The sequence below is a fragment of the Bos grunniens genome, chromosome 8 (genome assembly GCF_055505025.1).
Source record: "Bos grunniens cultivar Pamir isolate PY7600 chromosome 8, Bosgru_T2T1.0, whole genome shotgun sequence".
NCBI lineage: Eukaryota > Metazoa > Chordata > Mammalia > Artiodactyla > Bovidae > Bos > Bos grunniens.
This window is the reverse complement of record NC_141172.1, coordinates 21,201,569-21,223,548: the sequence shown is the minus strand read 5'-3', so window position 1 is coordinate 21,223,548 and position 21,980 is coordinate 21,201,569. Positions and strand designations below refer to the sequence as shown.

Below are 21,980 nucleotides of genomic sequence, written 5' to 3'. Positions count from 1 at the left end.
CAGGATCTTTGGGAATCATTTCATTCCCTTTCATTCTAGTTTTTTCAAAGCAACTTCTCATTGCCCAGGTGGATTTGTCACAGATGCACAGCAAGACTGGTCTCTTTGACCCTGTGAGAGAGAGTTAGTGTTCTAGGAACTGGGGTTCTGATTGCTGTTTCCCATGAGCTGGTGCGTGTGACTTCTTCCTTCTCCCCTATACAGACCACATATGGATTAAAGGAAAGAAAAATCAGGTAGCTGGTCTTACAAAGCTGAGGGCAGTCCACGGACTCAAGACTTGGCCTTCCTTGAGATTCTATCAGAAGCAGCCATGTCCCAGCCTTTCTGTTGTTCCTATTGACCTGGTCCTTCCCCTCTGCCTCAGCCTAGGCCCCAGCTATGCTGCACTGAAGTTTGCTAACCCAGAATACATCACTGTGTCAGGGAAAGCCACTTCCTTTCTTTCATATTCATAACATTGAGACTTACCGTTGTTTTCTAGTTGCCCACAAAACAACTATGGAACTTTACTTTTTAGCAAAATTGCAAAGAGAAACAAAAAAATCTAACCTCTTGAAAGTGATGCAGCTCCTCGGGCTTTTTTTACTTCTCTTTCTTCTTCTCACCTCATCCTGAATTACAACCAGAGAAGGAGCAATGAGACGAATCTTGTCCAATAAGTCACTAAGTGAATATAAAAAGTTTAAATGAAAAATTACACTCAGGGAAAGAAGCCTAACTGCTCTGCATTCTCAGAGGAGACAGAGACAGAGGAACAGAGATGACGGGAGGAATCAACTGCCTGAACAAACGACCGTAACTCACTAGATTCTGTTACATAAGCTTCCAACGAGAGACACACCAGCACTGAATCTCCTTCCTCCAGCTCAGAAACTCTGAGCAGAACAAGTGTTGAACAGTTTAAGTAAAAGAGTTGAATAATAAAAACTATACTTGGCAAAGTAAATATTATTTATCTACTAAAAGCAAAATGACTGCAGTTGGAAATCCCTTCACCAACTTACACAAACACACTTTTGCTCTCAGCATCTGAGCACTGCTGACACTTTGGACACCTGGGGAAATGGGACAGGAGAAGAGGAGGTCACCACTGAGAACTAGGGTCCTTCACAGAAACACTCTGTGAAGGATGGGGTTCAGGAAGAGAATTTACTTTCCCAACAAATAAACAAGCCCTCCACAGAAAAGAGATTATCGAGTCCACAGGATGTGGTGAGCCTGGCCGCAAGGAGGGAGTCCAGGAGGTGATGAAGGGACTCTGTCTCTCCCGTGTGAGTGAGGTGCTGCTGGGGAAATACAATTATCCTGGAATTAGAGTCTCCCCACCCATATTATCTGAGAAGAACCAGAATTCTTGGTAGGGAAATGGCCATGCTAGCAATGGACAATAGGTCTCCAGTATGAAAATGGTGAAAGCAAGCATGATGTCTGTAATAGTCCTGACTTCGTGGTTCCCTGAAGCACAACCACATGGACCTGCAGGAACGTGTTCTAGAAGGAAAAGAAACATGGGAGGAGCTCATGGACTCACAATAATCAGCCTCTTCGCTAAATCAAACACTAAAGGAAACCCATCCTTTGTTTCAAACAGTTTCTTTGCTAGAGTGACCTGGTAAATGCTTGATAAATACAGAGCCTGCCTTCCTAAGTAAAGTAAGAAACAGAAATTGAGCCTAGGATCAGGGCCAAAAATGTGTTCATGGAACAGAGAAGAGCCACGTTTACACATGAAAGAGAAAGAGTGATAATGTTTGTACTTAGAAACCTACATCATTTCTGATGTAAGACAAAGACCTTTCTCATTTGATTGATAAATATCCATTTGGATGGGTACATTTGAAGTTATTGGGAAATAGATAAAAGTAATAGTTTAAACTGATGACAATTTCTTTAACCATATTCAGAATACATAAATGAAAATCAAAATAGGAAGTAAAAGTGTATAGAAATGATTAGAAAATGAAAATTACTGTGTTCCCTATTTAATGGCCTTGCTTAGAAAGCATGGCATCAGAGAACCTACCTCAAGGTTCCACCAGACACCGTCTCAGCCAGGCCAGCAGCAGCCTCATCTTCCCCATGGCCTTCATGCTCTCTCTACTGATGGCCCTGGTGCTGATCAGCTACAGCCCGGGAGGATCCCTGGGCTGTGACCTGTCTCCGAACCATGTGCTGGTTGGCAGGAAGAACCTCAGGCTCCTGGGCCAAATGAGGAGACTCTCCCCTCGTTTCTGTCTGCAGGACAGAAAAGACTTCACTTTCCCCCAGGAGATGGTGGAGGGTGGCCAGCTCCAGGAGGCCCAGGCCATCTCTGTGCTCCACGAGCTGCTGCAGCAGACCTTCAACCTCTTCCACACAGAGCATTCCTCTGCTGCCTGGGACACCACCCTCCTGGAGCAGCTTTGCACTGGACTCCATCAGCAGCTGGAAGACCTGGACGCCTGCCTGGGGCAGGTGATGGGAGAGGAATACTCTGCCCTGGGAAGGACAGGCCCCACACTGGCCGTGAAGAGGTACTTCCAGGGCATCCATGTCTACCTGCAAGAGAAGGAATACAGCGACTGTGCCTGGGAAATCGTCAGACTGGAAATCATGAGATCCTTGTCTTCATCAACCAGCTTGCAAGAAAGGTTAAGAATGATGGATGGAGACCTGAACTCACCTTGATATGACTCTCACTGACTAAGATGCCTCATCATCTTTGCACACTCATCTGTGGTCAATTCAGAAGACTCTGATTTCTGCTGTAGCCACAAAATTTATTGAATTACTTCAGCCAATACTTTGTCAGTAGTAAATGAATATATATAAATTATTTTGGCTGCAGGTGCATCAGTCCCGAAGGGAAGACTGCCCTGATTGTATTGTTTATTTGCTTATTTATTTTGTTATATTTATTCTTTTATCTCCTCATATTTATTTTTCCATATAAAATATTTTTGTTTACATTGTATTAAAATTTAACAAATACATTCACATTTTTATTTCATTAAATTTGTAATTTGTTTTATTTATTAAATATTATGAAGGTGAACTTCTTGAATTTTTTACCATTTTATATTTAGTTGCTAGGTAAAGTCCGACTTTTTGTGACCCCATAGACTAAAGCCCGCCAGGCTCCTCTGTCCATGGGATTCTCTAGGCAAGACTACTGGAGTATGTTGCCATTTCCTTCATCAGGGGATCTTCCCAACCAAGGATGGAATCTGGAATCTGCATTTTAGGCAGATTCTTTACTGTCTGAGCCACTAGGGAAGACCCTTGTTTGAAAAAAATGAGAGAAAAAGGGATTTTGTAAACTGAAATTAATTATTTACCATAGTTACTGGGTCATCAGTTCAGTTCAGGTCAGTCATTTAGTCGTGTCTGACTCGTGGGGACCCCATGAAGTGCACCATGCCAGGCCTCCCTGTCCATCGCCAAGTCCCAGAGTCCACTCAAACTCATGTCCATTGAGTCAGTGATGCCATCCAACCATCTGATGCTCTGTTGTCCCCTTCTCCTCCTGCCATCAATCTTTCCCAGCATCAGGGTCTTTTCAAATGAGTCAGCATTTCCCATCAGGTGGCCAAAATATTGGAGTTTCAGCTTCAACATCAGTCCCTTCAATGAACACCCAGGGCTGATCTCCTTTAGGATGGACTGGTTGGATCTCCTTGTAGTCCAAGGGACTCTCAAGAGTCTTCTCCAACACCACAGTTGAAAAGCATCAATTCTTTGGTACTCAGCTTTCCTTATAGTCCAGCTGCCACATCCATACATGACCACTGGAAAAACCATAGGCTTGAATAGATGGACCTTTGTTGACAAAGTAACATTTCTACTTTTTAATATGCTGTCTAGGTTGGTCATAACTTTCCTTCCAAGGAGTATGTTTCTTTTAATTTCATGGCTGCAATCACCATCTGCAGTGATTTTGGAGCCCCCAACAGTAAAGTCAGCCACTGTTTCCACTGTTTGCCCATCTATTTGCCATGAAGTGATGGGACCAGATGTCATGATCTTCGTTTTCTGAATGTTGAGCTTTAAGCCAACTTTTTCACTCTTCTCTTTCACCTTCATCAAGAGGCTCTTTAGTTCCTCTTCACTTTCTGCCATAAGGGTGGTGTCATCTGCATACCTGAGGTTATTGATATTTCTCCTCGCAATCTTGATTCCAGCTTGTGTTTTCTCTAGCCCAGTGTTTCTCATGATGTACTCTGCATATAAGTTAAATAAGCAGGGTGACAATATACAGCCTTGACAGACTCCTTTTCCTATTTGCAACCAGTCTGTTGTTCCATGTCCAGTTCTAACTGTTGCTTCCTGACCTGCATACAGGTTTCTCAAGAGACAGGTCAGGTGGTCTGGTATTCCCATCTCTTTCAGAATTGTCCACAGTTTATTGTGATCCACACAGTCAAAGGCTTTGGCACAGTCAATAAAGCAGAAATAGATGTTTTTCTGGAACTCTTTTGCTTTTTCGATGATCCAGCAGATGTTGGCAATTTGATTTCTGGTTCCTCTGCCTTTTCTAAAACCAGCTTGAACATCTGGAAGTTCACGGTTCATGTATTGCTGAAGCCTGGCTCAAAGAATTTTGAGCATTACTTTACTAGCGTGTGAGATGAGTGCAATTGTGAGGTACTTTTAGCATTCTTTGACATTGTTAGTGATATACAACATTCATGCAATGAAGTGAGATAAACTAGGATGCAATTTTGCAAACATTACTGATGATTTTGTTTCCACTGAAGCCAAGAACTTAAAAATTTGGTCTTAAAATATCTTAACTTGATATTTAAGACTTATAAAGTTTAAGTTATTTATAATTACTTATAAATTATAAGAATCAGCCTGCAATGCACAGGTCCCCGGTTCAATGAGTGGGTCAGGAAGACTCCCTTGGAGAAGGAATAGGTTACCCACTCCAGTATTCTTGGGCTTTCCTAATGGCTCATCTGCTAAAGAATCTGCCTGCAATGTGGGAGACCTGGGTTCAATCCCTCAGTTGGGAAGATCCCCTGGAGAAGGGAGTGCCTACCCACTTTAGTATTCTGGCCTGGAGAATTCCATGGACTGTATAATCCATGGGGTCACAAAGAGTCAGACATGACTGAATGACTTTCACTATAAATTTTGAAATATTTTTTAACCAATTAACATTGCAAGAGAAATTAACCATTTATATTAATATTAAATGAAATAATTTTCAGTCTCAGTCTTGTCCCCAAGTCTTCTCACTGGAGGGTCCGAATATCTCCTAGATTCCTGTCCAGAGTTCAGATGCCTTTCTCTTTCCCTGAATCCCTGAAAGAATTAGTCTTTATCCCCAGAAACAATCCTGAATTTGAAAATACTTCACAACATGCTCTGATTTCCAGCGATCAATCCCAGCATAAACAGCACCGATGTAAACCGCTCTGGCCAAAATCTCCTCCTAGGAAGGGGAGGGTGGACATGAGGGCAGGTGCAGAAATCTAAGAATCTGAGCAAAGTAGCATTAAAGCATCCCTGGGCAGTGGGACCAAAAAGGAAGCCTCCTCACTGCTCCCGCGGCCCCACGGGCTCGCTTGGCTATGGCGGCGCCTCGCCGGGTCAAGGCTCTTGTCCACCGGGACTCCTCGTTCTCCCCTGGATCCTGCGCAGGAGTTCGCGGCGCTGGACCTGGAGGCGCGTCCGGTCCATTACTGAGAGTTTAGGTGCACATCCCGGCCGCTGGGGCGCAGCGAAGGGAACTTGGAGGACTTAGCTTAGTGCAGGACCTGAGTTATTTCACTGAGACCCAGGTGAAGTGCTGAATTTCTGAAACTCTGGTCTCCCTGCTGATGGCAACGGGGATGCTCTGCTCCATCCCTAACATTTCACCTGTTAGCATATGTCGTCTTCTATTCTTCCAGTCCTTTCCCATATTCATGTAATTTGGTAGCATTAAGTATTTCTAACCTAAATCCACAAGAGCCCTGTCAGCTTGGTCTTTTCTACAGTTGTTCTCATTGTTTAGTTGCTAAGTCTTATTCGACTCTTTGTGACCCCATGGACTGTAGCCTGCCAGGCTTCTCTGAGTGGGATTTCCCAGACAAGAATACTGGAGTGCGTTGCCATTTCCTCCTCCAGAGGATCTTCCCAGTCCAGGGATCTAACACCCGTCTCGTGCATGGGCACGTGGATTCTTTAATCCACTGAAAGATTCTCTCCCACGAGGGAAGCCTGTTTCCTACAGAGACTCACTGAAATGTTTGTAATCCAATCTCTTGCAATGGCTATAATTCTCAAGGGTCTTATCTATCATGCATCTCAAGTTTATGGTGACGGTTAATTGAGCAATCTATATGAATCATCCTGGATAGTTAAATATGATTATTTTATAATTATTAGAAATATTAATTTTGTCAGTCACATTTAGACTCTCGGAAAGAATTACCAGTTGATAATTTCATTTTGTTTATTACATAAACTAATCAGGATACTTTGTCAATTGTTCAATTCATCTAGAAACTTGGAGGTAGACGATAAACTAATGAAAATATAGAGTACTGTAAAAGCAAGGTAAGGAATACAAAGGCACAATGTGTGTTAGTGAAATAGGAAAATAAGTGATGGTTCAATACATACAATTTGCACAGTGTTTATGGTATGGATAGGGAGGTAGAGTTTGGAATTTGACATAATAGGTTTTGAAACCTGGACTTGCCATTTTCTTATTAGATTGTTTTATTCAAGTAAAGTCTTAGCAGGTGGCTCCTGGAAATGAGAATATTTACAACTCAGGTTCAACTATGTTGGAAGGATTAAGTGTCCCTTTTAAAGGCAAAGGAATTTATAGTTTCTGTCAATGTCATTTTTTATAAAGACTGAAAGTCTGTGGAATTTGTTTGGCAAGTTCTTGGTAATCATGTTCACAGCAGCATTGTAACATTTAATTAGTAATCAATTCAGGATGAATGAGCCATAATGAGGGATGACAGCATCAAGGAATGCGTTATCCTCAAATAAATATCAAGAATGAAATATATTCTAATGAATCTGCAATAAACACAGTGCCTCAGTATCTTCTTGTTACCATGTTACAGGTTGAATGTGTGTGTGTTCCCAAAATTCATATATTGAAATCTACCCCCGTCATGTGATCATATCAGGAGGTGGGATATTAGAGAAATCATTAGGATTAGAGGAGGTTATGAGGGGGGATTCCTCATGCACAGCATTACTGTCTTCATGAGGCTCACAAGACACTTTGCTTCGTCTCTGCTCTCCACCATGTGAGGACATTGAGAGATGCTGGTGGTCTGCAACCCCGAAGAGGGTTCTCACCAGAACTCCACCCTGCTGGCACCCTGAGCTCACACATGCAGCCCCCAGGACTGTGACAAATAAACTTCTGCCACTGATGAGCCACCAGACTCTGGGACCTGTTAGAGCAGCCTGAACCAAGACCCAGGGCATGGCACATTTAGCGCCTGCAGTCCACTAGTTGAGGTTGTATGTAAATATTTCATGTTCAAAGCATACATGACAGAGAAGACATTGTCATGTGTAATTACTCTCAACCCCCTTCTTCAGAAAGAAAATTGATAATCCACACTCACAAGTAAAAACCATAGAGTCTGAATCAGAGAGAGGAATGATGGCCCATCTAAAGGACATCTAAAGGACATTAAGAGTACTGATGAACGAAAGGAAACAGCAAGAAAAATGAGACAACAGGGAAGAATGCTCTGCCTTCTGGTTCTTCCCAAGGGATAATGGGAAAAATATACCTAAAATAATTTTTATTTTAATATATTTTGAAAAACACTTGGATATTTTAAAAGTCATTTAACCGTTTAGCCAGTTGTTCCCTATCCATGGCTTGATCCAAATATTTGCATGAACCATTCCTTTCATCAGGAACCAGTCAGAGAGGGGCAGTGAAATTAACCAATTTGCTTAACTTCATGTTTTGGTGAAAGTTAGTAAATTTCAGTATCTTGAGAATTAAAATATTTCCCCTTAATTCCTGAGTTTTCCTGCCACTTGTTCAAGAAGAAATCTGTCGGTTTCATGTTCTAATTTTCTTTTTCTTATTATACATGAATAGGCCAGGAAATATTTTTTTTTTTAGTTTAATCTGTACAGGGATAAATATTCTTAAGGCAGGAAGTAACAGCTCCCCTGGCCTTGGCCCTGGTGGTGGCTGTGCTCTGACTCACCCCCAGGACATCCTGGACATCTTCCAGAGGTCCCAACACCACCACCAGGTTCCCTGTCTCTGAGCCATTGCTGGATGGCGCCAGAAGGGACCCAAATAGGTAAAATCGACCCCAACTCGCTGACTCCTCGCCTGAAGCCCTTCAGTAAATGGAATCCTTCCTGGAAAATAAAGCACAAAACTCTAGGGAAGGCTTGGAAAATGCAAGGTTCTGAGCTTCCAACCAGAGGACACTGTCGCTGGAAGGGCTACAAGTCTCCCTCTTCAGCTCTCAGCACTGTGAAAACAAAAAGGTTTTCCCCCTAATAGTAAATCAGTATCAAAAGACTCACTGAGGATGCTGTGCCCTGATGGTCTGCAGAGCCCAGAACTGAAAACTCTCCAAAGTGGGCATCCCAAAGGAACCCGAGAAAAAGAGCTCTTTGGCCCTCCTACACCTGGAGAAGTGCGCTGTCCAGGGCTCAAGGGAAGGAGATTTTATTGCTATTTTTGAGTTGCTAAATACTGTGCCAATCCTGTCTGACTCTTTGCAACCCCATGGACCGCAGCATGCCAGGATTCCCTGTCCTTCACTATCTGCTGGAGTTCGCTCAAATTCATAACCACTGAGTTGGTAATGCCATCCAACAATTTCCTCCTCTATCTCCCCCTTCTCCTCCTGCCCTCAATCTTCCCCAGTATCAGGGTCTTTTCCATTGAGTTGGCTCTGTACATCAGATGGCCAAAGTACAGCGCTTCCCTGGTAGCTCAGATGGTAAAGAATGTACCTGCAAGTGTGGGAGACTTGGGTTTGATCCCTGGGTCAGGAAGATCACCGGAAAAGGGAATGGCAACCTACTCCAGTATTCTTGCCTACAGAATTCCATGGACAGAAGAGCAAGTGGCTGGCTACAGTCCATGGGGTCACAAAGATGAGACACTACTGAGCAACTAACATTTACTCACATGTTGGAGCTTCAGCTTCATTAGCAATCCTCCCAATGCTTTTCAGGGTTGATTTCTTGACTGGTTTGATCTCCTTGCTATCCAAGGGACTCTCAAGAGTCTTCTCCAGCACCATAATTTGAAAGCATTGATTCTCCTGCACTCGCCTTCTTTATGGTCCACCTCTCACATCCAAACAAGACTATTGGAAACACCATAGCTTTGACTATACAGACGTTTGTTGTCAAAGTGATGTTTACTCTTTTTAACATGCTGTCTAGTTCTGTTATAGCTTTTCTTCCAAGGAGCAAGTGTCTTTTAGTTTTGTAGCTGCAGTCAATGTCCACAGTGATTTTGGAGACCAAGAAAAGAAAATGTGTCACGGTTTCCACTATTTCCCCATCTATTTGCCATAGATGTCAGAAGCTTAGGTTTTTAAATGGTGAGTGTTATGCCAGCTTTTTCAGTCTCCTCTTTCACCCTCATCAAGAGGCTCTTTAGTTCCTCTTCGCTCTCCTCCATTGGATTGGTATCATGGTATTTTATTATTTATTCCTATCAAAGTTGTTAAGAACATCCATAAGTATGTCAAGAGCTAAACAGAAAGAAATGTTATAAAATTGAGATGAATATTCAGCAGACAGGGAATTAAAAATTGATTTCTGAAAGGAAACAAAGTTAAAAGTACTTCAAAATAAATATGAAGAAAAGAACCTAAGATTTTCAGTGATTTTGAGTTTTCAAAGATTTTTAAGTCTATCTATACTGTTATTGGAGAAGGCGATGGCACCCCACTCCAGTACTCTTGCCTGGAAAATCCCATGGACCGAGGAGCCTGGAAGGCTGCAGTCCATGGGGTCGCTGAGGGTCGGACATGACTGAGCTACTTCACTTTCACTTTTCACTTTTCACTTTCATGCATTGGAGAAGGAAATGGCAACCCACTCTAGTGTTCTTGCCTGCAGAATCCCAGGGATGGTGGAGCCTGGTGGGCTACCATCTATGGGGTCGCACAGAGTCAGACATGACTGAAGTGACTTAGCAGCTTAGCAGTAGCATACTATGGTATTATTATATATTTTTATATGAATTTCATATGAATATGTAATTTGGTACATTACTATTTATATAAGTAAATATCCGCCATTAAAAGTCATTCTTCAAACTCATTCATAAAGTTAAATAAAACTCAACAAATTTTACATTTATTGTACGCCTTTCATTTTATGGCATTGTTAACCCTAGGGTGAATATAACAAGTAAGCTTTGCACTTTCTTATTCTATGTATAAAGATATGCATGGAGTACAAAGATGGATCCATAGCATAAATGTGTTGTCAACATTTCATGGTGGGGGTAATTAGGAAAAAAAAAAAATTCTCAGAAGACTCTGTCAATAGGGGAAGGGAAGGCAATAATGAAAAAAATGTTTGTGAAACACTATTCTAACGAATTTGGAGAGTGCACATTGAAAAGCAAAAATAAAAGTAGAGAAAGTAAGAGGGAACTTTCAGAAAATGGAAACCATGGGCTCCTACTTAAGACACAGGCCTGATGGAAGGTCTTCAGAGAACCTAGAAAGCAGGTTCACAGTCATCCACCTCCCCAGGCCAGAAGCATCTGCAAGGTCCCCGATGGCCCCAGCCTGGTCCTTACTCCTGGCCCTGCTGCTGCTCAGCTGCAACGCCATCTGTTCTCTGGGTTGCCACCTGCCTCACACCCACAGCCTGGCCAACAGGAGGGTCCTGATGCTCCTGCAACAACTGAAGAGGGTCTCCCCTTCCTCCTGCCTGCAGGACAGAAATGACTTCGCATTCCCCCAGGAGGCACTGGGTGGCAGCCAGTTGCAGAAGGCTCAAGCCATCTCTGTGTTCCGGGAGGTGACCCAGCACACCTTCCAGCTCTTCAGCACAGAGGGCTCGGCCGCTGTGTGGGATGAGAGCCTCCTGGACAAGCTCCGCACTGCACTGGATCAGCAGCTCACTGACCTGCAAGCCTGTCTGAGGCAGGAGGAGGGGCTGCCAGGGGCTCCCCTGCTCAAGGAGGACTCCAGCCTGGCTGTGAGGAAATACTTCCACACAATCACTCTCTATCTGCAAGAGAAGAGACACAGCCCTTGTGCCTGGGAGGTTGTCAGAGCACAAGTCATGAGAGCCTTCTCTTCCTCAACAAACTTGCAGGAGAGATTCAGGAGAAAGGACTGACACACACCTGGTTCAACACGGAAATGATTCTCACGGACCAACAGACCACACTTCCTCCTGTGCTGCCATGTGGAAGACTCATTTCTGCTGTCATCATACACTGAATTGAATCAATTTGTCAAATGATTTCAGGTATATTAAGCGACATCATGATCTACTTTACGGGCACTACTCCTTTGCAGATACTCAAACTGATCCATCTACTTATTTATCTATTTGGACATTTATTTATCTAATTTAATATTTATTTATCTATATTTAAAGAATTAAATTATTTTGTTCATATAATTATGTATGTATACTTAAGGGGAAAATATATTTTGTATATATATATTATATATATATTCATTAAACCTTACTATAAAAAACTTTCTTTGTTTTTCTTTAAAAAAGAAACATCAAGACTGAATGGGCAACTTGATTAAAGAATGCATTTTACAATTCCTTCACCCATATTTATGATTTGCACATTACAAGTAAAAATATACTTTCTAGCCAGGTGGTGTGTTGCTCTCAGGACGTAGACATGAACATAATTAATCCAATCATTTTCATAACTTTGGTTTTTTTAATGGAAAGTAACCTAAAAAACAATAATGAGTTAATTTATAATAAAATGTTAACTATTTTAAAAATAGTATAATTAGTAGTAGAAATGACTATCAGTTAGCTTGAATGCTACAATGAAAGGGAGAAAAATGGAATTCCCCCAGTAGAAGGTGGATCAAGCTGTGACAGGAGATAAAAATAAAAGGTAACTACTTATAGTAGACATTTCAGTGCAAATGTTCAATGGATATTGGAGACGGCAATTTACAAGCAATTTCATAAAGTGTAAGGCATAACAGAAGAACTCATCAAATAGGATGGAGTATGGAATGAGAATAGGACTTAAAATGGAGTCCCATGATCTCAGTCTTAAAAGGGAGGGAATGGCACAAGGACGCAGCGATGGAACGGCCATGTGTTAACAGCACACGAGGGCAGGAGGATAAGGGAACCCAGGACATCGGCTCTGCAGGGCAGTTTCCTCATCTTTAATATGGGGACATGAGTGTAGTTTTCATACAATTACTGTTTGGATTCAATGAGTCCATATCACACAAGAGGCTTCAAGCGCTCCTGGCAGAAATCATCAGGACCGTGAGAATCACAGAGTGGCTGCCCTCAGGGAGGAGACAGGACAGCCGCCCTGAGACAGTGACTGGAGGGCAGCATGGAAAGGTGCTGGCCCCTGACAAAGGTATTTTATTTTCAACTTGGGCGCTAGTTTCAGAGTGTGAGAACTTTCCTTTGCTGTATGCTGAAGAGCATTTGAATTTCTGGGTTTCATACTTCTAAAAGCATTTCTATGAGTTCTGAAGAAACTCTTTGAGAAAGCAAGATTAGTAGAAAATGCTTTGATCTAAGACAAACATGAATAATAGGGAAAGAATAGACATCTCATATCAATGCAGAGGCAGGAAGCAAAGAGCAGGGGCTGTGAAGTGTGTGGTTCTGGTCTCCAGTCCTGGGCTGTTTCGGGTTGGATCCTAGTTCTCTTTTCCATAAAGTCCCTTGTCCATCCTTGCTGGTAATTTCACCTCATGGAGCCTCTGCATTGCTAGTGAAAGACCAAAACCCAAAAGAGTTCAGAAGCCAATTTTTGCCCTTCTTGTACTATGAAAGTAAGAAACATTATTAATGAATGAAGTGTTTGATTTTCTGCAACCTCCAAGGGGACTCACGCCAAGGGCCACCTTCCAGGATTGCAGCTGCTAGTACCCTTGTCCCCATGGCAAGCCCCTGCTGACCCACCTCCACAGGAGACTCCACCTTTAGCAGGTAGGTCTGGTTTGGTACCCTGTGGGGTCACTGCTCCTTTCCACTGGGTCATGGTGCACTCAAGATTTTGTTTGTCCCCTTTGAGAATGGAGTCTTTTTCCAACAGTCCTGTGGAAGTCCTGTAATTAAATCCCACTGGCCTTCAGAGTCAGATTCCTTGGGGATACCCAGTCCTTTTGCCAGATCTGCAGGCTTGGAAGCCTGACATAAGGCTCAGAACATTCACAACAGTGGGAAAACTTTTTTGGTATTATTGTTTTCCAGTTTGTTGCTTTCCCATCTGGCAGGTATGGGGTTTATTTTTATTGTGATTGAGCGCCTCCTTTGCCTCGTTGCAGTTTCTTCTTTGGCTTTGGACGTGGGGTATCTTTTTTGGGTGGGCTCCAGAGTCCTCCTGTGGATGGTTTTCAACAGCTAGTTGCGATTTCGGTGCTCTCGCAGGACGAGATGAGTGCATGTCCTTCTATTCTGCCATTTTGAACCAGAAGCTAAGCCAAAACTTTGATATTTCACCATTGAAATAGGCTGAAGTATCTCATGCACACCCATCATATCTTTTATTCACCGCCATGGACATACTTTGGCTGAGATTTGAACAGGAGGTTAATTACTGGAATTAGGTATGTTGCCTGTCTTCAAATAGTATGATTTTCTAAGACAGATCTTAAAAATCAAATGTCAGTGTGCTGTACAGAAAATATTATTATCGAGGCATATCCAAGTTCCTGCAGTAACAAGTCAGGGTTCATTTATAAAAAGTGATCAAAAAAGATTCCACCAATTTATACATTTACCATATTTCAACTTTTATTATTTTAAGAATTTCCTGTAGTCTGTACTTTTCAAGATCAAGGTCTTACTTTTTAGTTTTAAACACCTCTTCCCCACACACATCCTCCATCAGGACTTTCTAACTGAGAGTCCCTTAGATGGGGAGGAACTGATTCCCCAGAGCAGGAGCAAGTCTCCATTTCTTATTCCCACCCAGCATCCTGCACAATGGTAGGATACTACTGGTCCTCAGGGTTGTCAATAAAAGTGTAAGTGTAATAATGATAATAATAATGATAAGCTTAAAATAGTTTTACCAGTTAAACTGTTTGAAAATGATAAACTTGCTGCATTTTTTCGTTTTTATTTTTTGTGGGTTTCTCTTGTTTTCTCAGGTGACCAGTATATTTGTTATCTGGGCATCTCTTTAGTTCTCCCTCAATTTCCTGCATCATTAAGTCCAGTTGATTTTTCTGTCCTATGCTACTGTTTTCTCAGCTTTAAAATATGAATATGAGAGTGGATATACATGTATTTAGAGTTGACTTACATTGTTGTACAGCAGAAACCAGCACAACACTGTAAAGCAATTTTTCTCCAATTAAAAACAAAATAGGGATAACAGGAATACTGTAGTCCATTCAATATACCATCTCATGTTCTGTATTCTATATGATGTTAATACAACAGCTTAGAAAATTATCTTAATTGAGTAGATTATATAAAGCATCAGGGACACATTAAACAGCTGTGAGAGTTGTTACTGTGACAGGTGTATACAAAGGTTTCACCATTATTTCATGTCTACCCTAAAGATGATTATGCTGTATCTGTGCCTTACTCAGCTCTAATTTTTAATGCAAAAATTCTACCTCTGCAAATTAGAATACATTAATCTTTTCTAGTATCATACAAAGCATATCTACACATCTTGAAATTTTACTAACAAATAAAATAATCTCATGACTGTACCAAGCACACTGAGATATTTAATAGGCATCAGATCAACATGCAAATCAGTTCATTTGGCATATAAGATGCTTATTAAGAAGTAAATGGTATATTAAGCGTAAACCTACCTACATTATGCTGAAATAAAAAACATCTTGATTATGAATTTTAAACCAACTTATCTATATGAAACAACATTTTTAAAAAATTAATAAAACTCTCCAATGAAAAACTATGTACAAATTTGAAAGCTTAACATAAGATCCTTAGTTAAAAGAAATGAGAAGAAAAAATATTTTGAAAATTGAGATTAATTACTTATGGTAGTAACTGGGTCATACGTTTGTCAAATATGGCTTTTGCTCAACTGAACTGAGATGATCAAAGAAGTAATTTTGAAAACATTACAGATCATTTTGCTTCCACTGAATCCAGGACTTAAAGTCTTGTTTTGGCATAAGGAAAATATTTAAACTTGGTGTGAGTTTAAGACTTATCTATACATTTAAAAATATTTTTCAACTACTTGAACGTTGCAGGAGAAATTACCGTTTATATTAAATAAAATAATTTCCCCTTTCCCCAGGGGCTCCTCAAGTTTATCCTCCAGTCTTCCCACTGGATGGTCCCAATATCTAGATTACTGTCTGGAATCTAGAAGCCTTTCCCCTTTCTCCGAATTAGTCTTTTTTCCCAGAAACAACCCGGAATCTGAAAACATACCACAATATGCTCAGATTTCCAGCCATCAATCACAGCATAAACAGGGACCAGTGTAAACCACTCTGGCTAAAATCTCCACCCAGGAAGGTGAGGACGTATGCAGGGGCAGGTGCAGAAATCAAAGGCTCTGAGCAAAGCCACTGAAAGGCTTCCCTGGGCAGTCTGGCCTGAAAAGGAAGGTTCGTCACTGCTCCTGGGGCCCCACGCACTCCCTGGGCGCCAGCAGCACCTAGTCAGCTGGAGGCTCCTGCCTACAGGGACTCCCCGGTTCTCCCCGTGGACTTGGAGCTGGAGTTCGAGGCGCTGGACCTGGACACAGGTGTGCTGGGCGAGCAAGGCCAGTTGCTCTGTTACACGGATTCTGTGGTGCCCTCCTGGTCGCTGGGGCACAGGGAAGGCAGCTTAAGGCACCTTGTTGAGCTGCAGCCCTCAGTTTCACAGAAGTGCTGAGTCTGGGGGATTCCTGGTCTCTCAGAGGGTGGCAATGGTGATGATCACCATTCTCCAGGGCTGGAGAACACCACCCTCCATGTCATCAGGGAAGGGGTTGGCATCTGGTGGGCTTGGTGATGCTGCAGATGTCAGGCTGTGCCAGGCTTTATCCAGCTGTTCTCAGCACCTTCCTGCAAGTAAGATCTGTAAATAGGTCAGAATTGTCACTTTCTGCACTTTTCTCTATTTTCTTTCCACTGAAAAACTTCCCTTCTATTCTGGGTATTAGAGAACGTCACAGCTTCGATGCTTCTTTTGTGTTATTACACTGGAAATGAAATTTTGTTCATGGAAAAGTCTCAGTCCAAAAGGAGATATTCATCTATATGAGTCAACTCAGCTTGAAATAAAAACATGAAGCTCAGTCTAACTCTCTTCTTTAGTCTAAAAGAGAACTTAGAGGTGTGACTCCATAGTCTATTTTGACAGTTTTTAAATTGAACCAAAATAAATCTAGCCATAACTCTCTGCATTTTCTTTTTAAGGTCTAATACATAAGGTTTTAATTCTTCCACAATTATTTACAGGACCATAGCTCTCATTTTGAGATGGTCTATGATAATAGTGGCATAATACTGAACATGGGTTAATTCATACAATTCTCTTCATTCTGTACCAAAGTGTGCTGACCGCACACACATGGGACAGTGTGCCTGGAGATGTGGATTCCAGGAGAGTCATGCAGGGATGGTGTCTGTCCTCCTGGGAGCAGGAGAGTGGACACTGGAGGAGGATGAGGAGGAAGGAGGCAGCAGGAGCTCAGAGCAGCTGAGAGCCAGTACTCAGAGCTGATGGAGGAGGGACTGGGAGCAGCAGGAAGCTCTACTCTCACACTAACTGAGGTCCTGAGTGTAGCCGACACCAGACTTTCACTTCCTCTCCTAAAAGATGAAGACAACTTTAGTACCATCACAGAGGACATCGTATAGTCCAAATAATATAAAGTGTGCAAATTACAGGCTGAGCACGTGGAAATTAATGAATGATAGTAGTCTTTATATCAATATAACCAAGAATCACCTGTTAACTTCACCCTCAGTCCAACGAAGAGAAGCTTTGCCTGAAAGTCCCTTAACACTGTCAAGGGTCTGCATTTTGAGGCCCCAAGTGTTAATTCTAGGAGAGGCACTGCCTGCAGGACTTTGAAGGAGCCCAGGAGCCCAAGTTTCCTCCCTTTTGATCAGTGCCTGGTACATTATGGAGAGAAATCCCACAGCATTTGAAGTTCTTTGCAGAGAAACAGATTCTAGGAAAGTTGTCTAATGAAACACAACTGCTCTGTTAATATGGAGAAGGCAATGGCACCCCACTCTAGTACTCATACCTGAAAAATCCCATGAATGGAGGAGCCTGGTGGGCTGCAGTCCATGGGGTTGCACAGAGTTGGACATGACTGAAGTGACTTAGCAGCAGCAGCAACTCTGTTAATAAATAAGTCGTCCCATTCCTCAACCTCAGTTAGTTTCAGTTAGACCACCTCTGATGCTACTTTTTAAGACACAGATTATGTTATACTTCAAAATCACACTGGGAGAAAAATAAACCAGATTTGTAGTTACCAAAAGGTAAGGGGTGGCTGAAGAGGAAATTAGATGAAGGCAGTCTAAAGGGAATTTTTTTTCTTAATAGAAAAAAAAAGATACGGAGAGAAGGAAAATGGCTAAAATGCTGTGTTTTGAAGCCCCCCCAAAAGCAAAGTCTAGGATGGGGGCGGCCAAAAAGTCTCTGAAGGAGCAGATCCCAAGATTCCAGGCTTATGGCAGTCCTAGAACATTATGGAAAGAAATCTTACAGCCCTTGAATCCTTTTGTAGAGAACCAGCATTTTGAAAAATTGTCTGACAAAATAATGGCTGCTCTGTGAAGAGTATAAATGAGGTAAACAGTCCCTTGGTTGGATGGCATCACCGACTCAATGGACATGAGTTTGGGTAAACTCTGTGAGTTGATGATGAACAGGGCGGCCTGGTGTACTGCGGTTCACGGGGTCGAAAAGAGCTGGACACGACTGAGCGACTGAACTGAACTGAACTGAAACAGTTCCTTACATCATGCTCAGTTAGTTTCAGACCACCTTTGGTGATATTATTTTAAGACAAAGACTTTTTTAATGGTTAAAGAGACCAGGAAATCGGTTATACAATGAAACAGGAACGAAATGTGACATTCCTATACTTTCATCCAGGGAAGATGGCAACAGTACTTCTAAAGCGATTTCTTGGGTTAGTACTGGGGTGAAGTAAGAAAGGACTTCTCTTAAGCGTGATATGTAAAAAGGCACCAAGTCTAAGACAGCAAGATAAATAATATTGTAATTCAGTATTAAAAAATGAAAGTGCCAAAATATAGATGCTGAACAAAACATCTAAATTTTCAAGAAAGACAAGAAATGCCCTTTTATTTGCAAGACCGTATGTGTCTTACAAAGAAAGGCTTCATATTGTCAATGAAATCTGGGCAATTTTCATTTCACCAATAAAATTCTTCCCAAAGAAAATGAAAAGATCAGACCTGTAAATGCCCTCAATGCTTTGTACAGGACACTGCCTCTTCTTCCTCTGGTTCCTCTCTCCCTCTTTCTCTTCCATCCTTCTTTCCTTTCTTTTTGACTGCACAGCACTGCATGTGGGATCTTAGTTCCCAGACCAGACATCAGATTGGCACCTCTTGCTTTGAAAGCTCAGTCTTGCTCATTGGACCAGGGACATCTGCACTAATCCTTTTTTCTACACTACACGCAAGGTGGGGTGCTGGCAGTGGTGTTTCAGAAACTCGGGTTAAATAAAAATTATTTAAGACTGTCACACAGTCACAAGAAATTGTCAAACAAATATAGAAGTGATCTTGAATATATTGAGTTTGCTTCCATTAAAGCCAGGAAAGTAAAATCATATTAAATTCTTGTTTCAGTATAAATCATAGCTTAAAAAGAATTTAATAAAATAGAATAAATATTAATATATATTTTAATATTCATACCTTAATATCATATATCTAATATTTAACATATTTTCATAAAAATGAATGTTTTAATACTCATACACTTTAACATCATATATCTAATATTTAAAATGTTTTCATAAAAATATTGCAAAAATAAAAGTTTTAAACTATTTAATGAGACAAATATAATTAAGTATAAATTTAAGGGCATACATTCCTGTTCGTTTTTGAATATTCCTGCTTTTCAGTTGTTCAATACTTACTCCCCCACTTCAAGGCCAATTCTTTGAACGACACCCTAAAAGTCCCAGAGCATCTCCAGGGGCGCACAGCTCCCCCGTCCTCGGCCCGGGTGGGGACCATGCTGGGACTCACCACAGGGCGTCCCCAACACCGTCTAGTCGTCCCATCGCCGCCACCAAGTTCCCCATTCCCTGAGCTGTCCCTTCATCGAACCAGAAACGAGAAACCAGAAACGGCCCAATCTGTAAAATTGGCCCCAACTCGCTCTAATTCTCCGCTTCAAACGCCTCAGTAACCGCATTTTCTTTGTAAAAATGGCCTTGTTCTAGTTTCTGAGCGAAAAAAAAGCACAACATTCATTGGACGCCCAGAAATGCAAGATTCCTGGCTTGCCATCACACAAAATGTGTCTGGCGAGGGCTCGGATTGAAGATTTCTTAGTGCACTATTAAATGAGCACCAACTTGGTCTCTGAGCAGCGACGCCTTTCCTCTGTGGCTGCCAAACCCGCTAAAAGGAAGTCTCAGAACTCGGCAAACTCCCAAATAAAACCAGTAAGAAGACATCCTCCGCCCTCTTGCGGCCTCCTAGAGAAGCGCTCTCCCAGGACCGGGCGAAGAAACTTTTCGCTCTTTGATTAGTGGTGTCCGCGCGCCCCCTGTTGGCCTTCCAGTGAATCACGGAAACTCTGTGTCAGTTCAGTTTGGTCCAGGTCAGTTCAGTCGTTCAGTCGTGTCCGACTCTTTGCGACCCCATGAACCAGAGCATGCCAGGCCTCCCTGTCCATCACCAACTCCCGGAGCCTACCCAAACTCATGTCCATTGAGTCGGTGATGCCATCCAACTATCTCATCTTCTGTTGTCCCCTTCTCCTCCTGCCCTCAATCTTTCCAGCACCAGGGTCTTTTCAAATGAGTCAGCTTTCCTATCAGGTGGCCAAAGTATTGGAGTTTCAGCTTTAACATCAGTCCTTCCAATGAACACCCAGGACTGATCTCCTTTAGGATGGACCTCTTGGATCTCCTTGCAGTCCAAGGGACTCTCAAGAGTCTTCTTCAACACCACAGTTCAAAAGCATCAATTCTTCGGCACTCAGCTTTCTTTATAGTCCAACTCTCACATCCACACATGACTACTGGAAAAATAATAGTCTTCATTAGACGGACCTTTGTTGGCTAATGTCTCTGCTTTTTAATATGCCGTCTAGGTACGTCATAACTTTCCTTCCAAGGAGTAGAAGTGAAGTGAAGTCGCTCAGTCGTGTCCGACTCTTTGTGACCCCATGGACTGTAGCCTACCAGGCTCCTCTGTCCAAGGAGTAAGCGTCTTTTAATTTCATGGCTGCAATCACCATCTGCAGTGATTTTGGAGCCCTCAACAATAAAGTCAGCCACTGTTTCCACTGTTTCCCCATCTATTTGCCATAAACTGATGGGACCGGATGCCATGATCTTGGTTTTCTGAATGTTGAGCTTTAAGCCAACTTTTTCACACTCCTCTTTCACTTTCATCAAGAGGCTTTTTAATTCTTCTTCACTTTCTGCCATAAGGGCAGTGTCATCTGCATATCTGAGGTTATTGATTTTTCTCCTGGCAATCGTGATTCCAGCTTGTGCTTCCTCCAGCACAGCATTTCTCATGATGTACTCTGCATATAAGTTAAATAAGCAGGGTGACAATATACAGCCTTGACGTACTCCTTTTCCTGTACGGAACCAGTCTTTTGTTCCATGTCCAGTTCTAACTGTTGCTTCCTGACCTGCATACAGGTTTCTCAAGAGGCAGGTCAGGTGGTCTGGTATTCCCATCTCTTTCAGAATTTTCCAGTTTATAAATAAACAGTTTTCCAATAAACTGTGGAAACTCCCTATGGCCAAGATCTATTTGCTAGTGGCAGGAGTGATGCTCTGTTCCATTCCTGCTTGTCCTCTGGACAACAAAGAAATCTTCACACATTTAAGACAGATGAAAACGATCCCCTCTTTGTCATGCCTAGAGCACAGACACGACTTCAAGTTTCCTTGGAGAAGAGAGAATATCAGCCCAATCCAGATGACTCAAGGCACCAGTTATCACCAATGGATGCTCCAGCAGATCTCAGCCTCTTCACCACGGAGAGCAGCTGTGCTGCTTGGAACAGCAGCCTCCTCGACAAACTGCTCTCCAGCCTGAATCAGAGCCTGGAACAGCTGGAAGAAATGACTGTGGATTGTCCTGATTTGGGAATTGCTGTCCGGAAGTATTTCCAAGGTATCCATCTCTACCTGAAGGGAAAGGAATACAGCCCCTGTGCCTGGGAGGTTGTCAGAGTGGAAATTGAAAAGTATCTTTCCCTCATGTAAGAATCCTCAAGAAAAGTCAACAGATAAAATGAAAATTATACTTGTGACATTCTCCACTCAATCAGACTGTTGTTTGCTTAAGACTCCAAAGTGATCATCTGTTTGCTTACAAGGTGAAAAATGACTGAAATGAAAATCACAATTTTACAAAAATATTTAGACAGAATAACACAATCTCTTTTCTTTACTAAACAATTTTATAACATAATGTAAAAGATCTTTTTATGTGTTTTGTGGGTATTTGCTATTTTCAACATATGAAATTTATTTTTTTATGGAAAAGTTTTTAAGATAGTATGTTGTTAAAGGTATTTGTCAGTTAACCTAACGCTTAGTCTCTGTAACAGGTAAAAGCAAAGTGTCAGGAATTTGATTCTAATGGACACTTTTC

General features: G+C 41.9%; 2 protein-coding genes and 1 pseudogene across 2 annotated transcripts; all 3 read left to right on the top strand.

The window, feature by feature from the left end:
• Positions 1-2,004: 2,004 nt before the first annotated feature.
• LOC147366753 (interferon omega-1-like) lies at positions 2,005-2,670 on the top strand. The gene has a single exon (XM_086414138.1). The coding sequence runs from the start codon at positions 2,008-2,010 to the stop codon at positions 2,668-2,670; it is 663 nt and encodes a 220-aa protein (XP_086270264.1). The 5' UTR covers positions 2,005-2,007.
• A 7,956-nt stretch (positions 2,671-10,626) lies between these two features.
• LOC147366752 (interferon alpha-1) lies at positions 10,627-11,353 on the top strand. The gene has a single exon (XM_086414137.1). The coding sequence runs from the start codon at positions 10,732-10,734 to the stop codon at positions 11,299-11,301; it is 570 nt and encodes a 189-aa protein (XP_086270263.1). The 5' UTR covers positions 10,627-10,731; the 3' UTR covers positions 11,302-11,353.
• A 9,692-nt stretch (positions 11,354-21,045) lies between these two features.
• LOC147366751 (interferon omega-1-like) lies at positions 21,046-21,589 on the top strand (annotated as a pseudogene).
• The last annotated feature ends 391 nt before the right edge of the window (positions 21,590-21,980 follow it).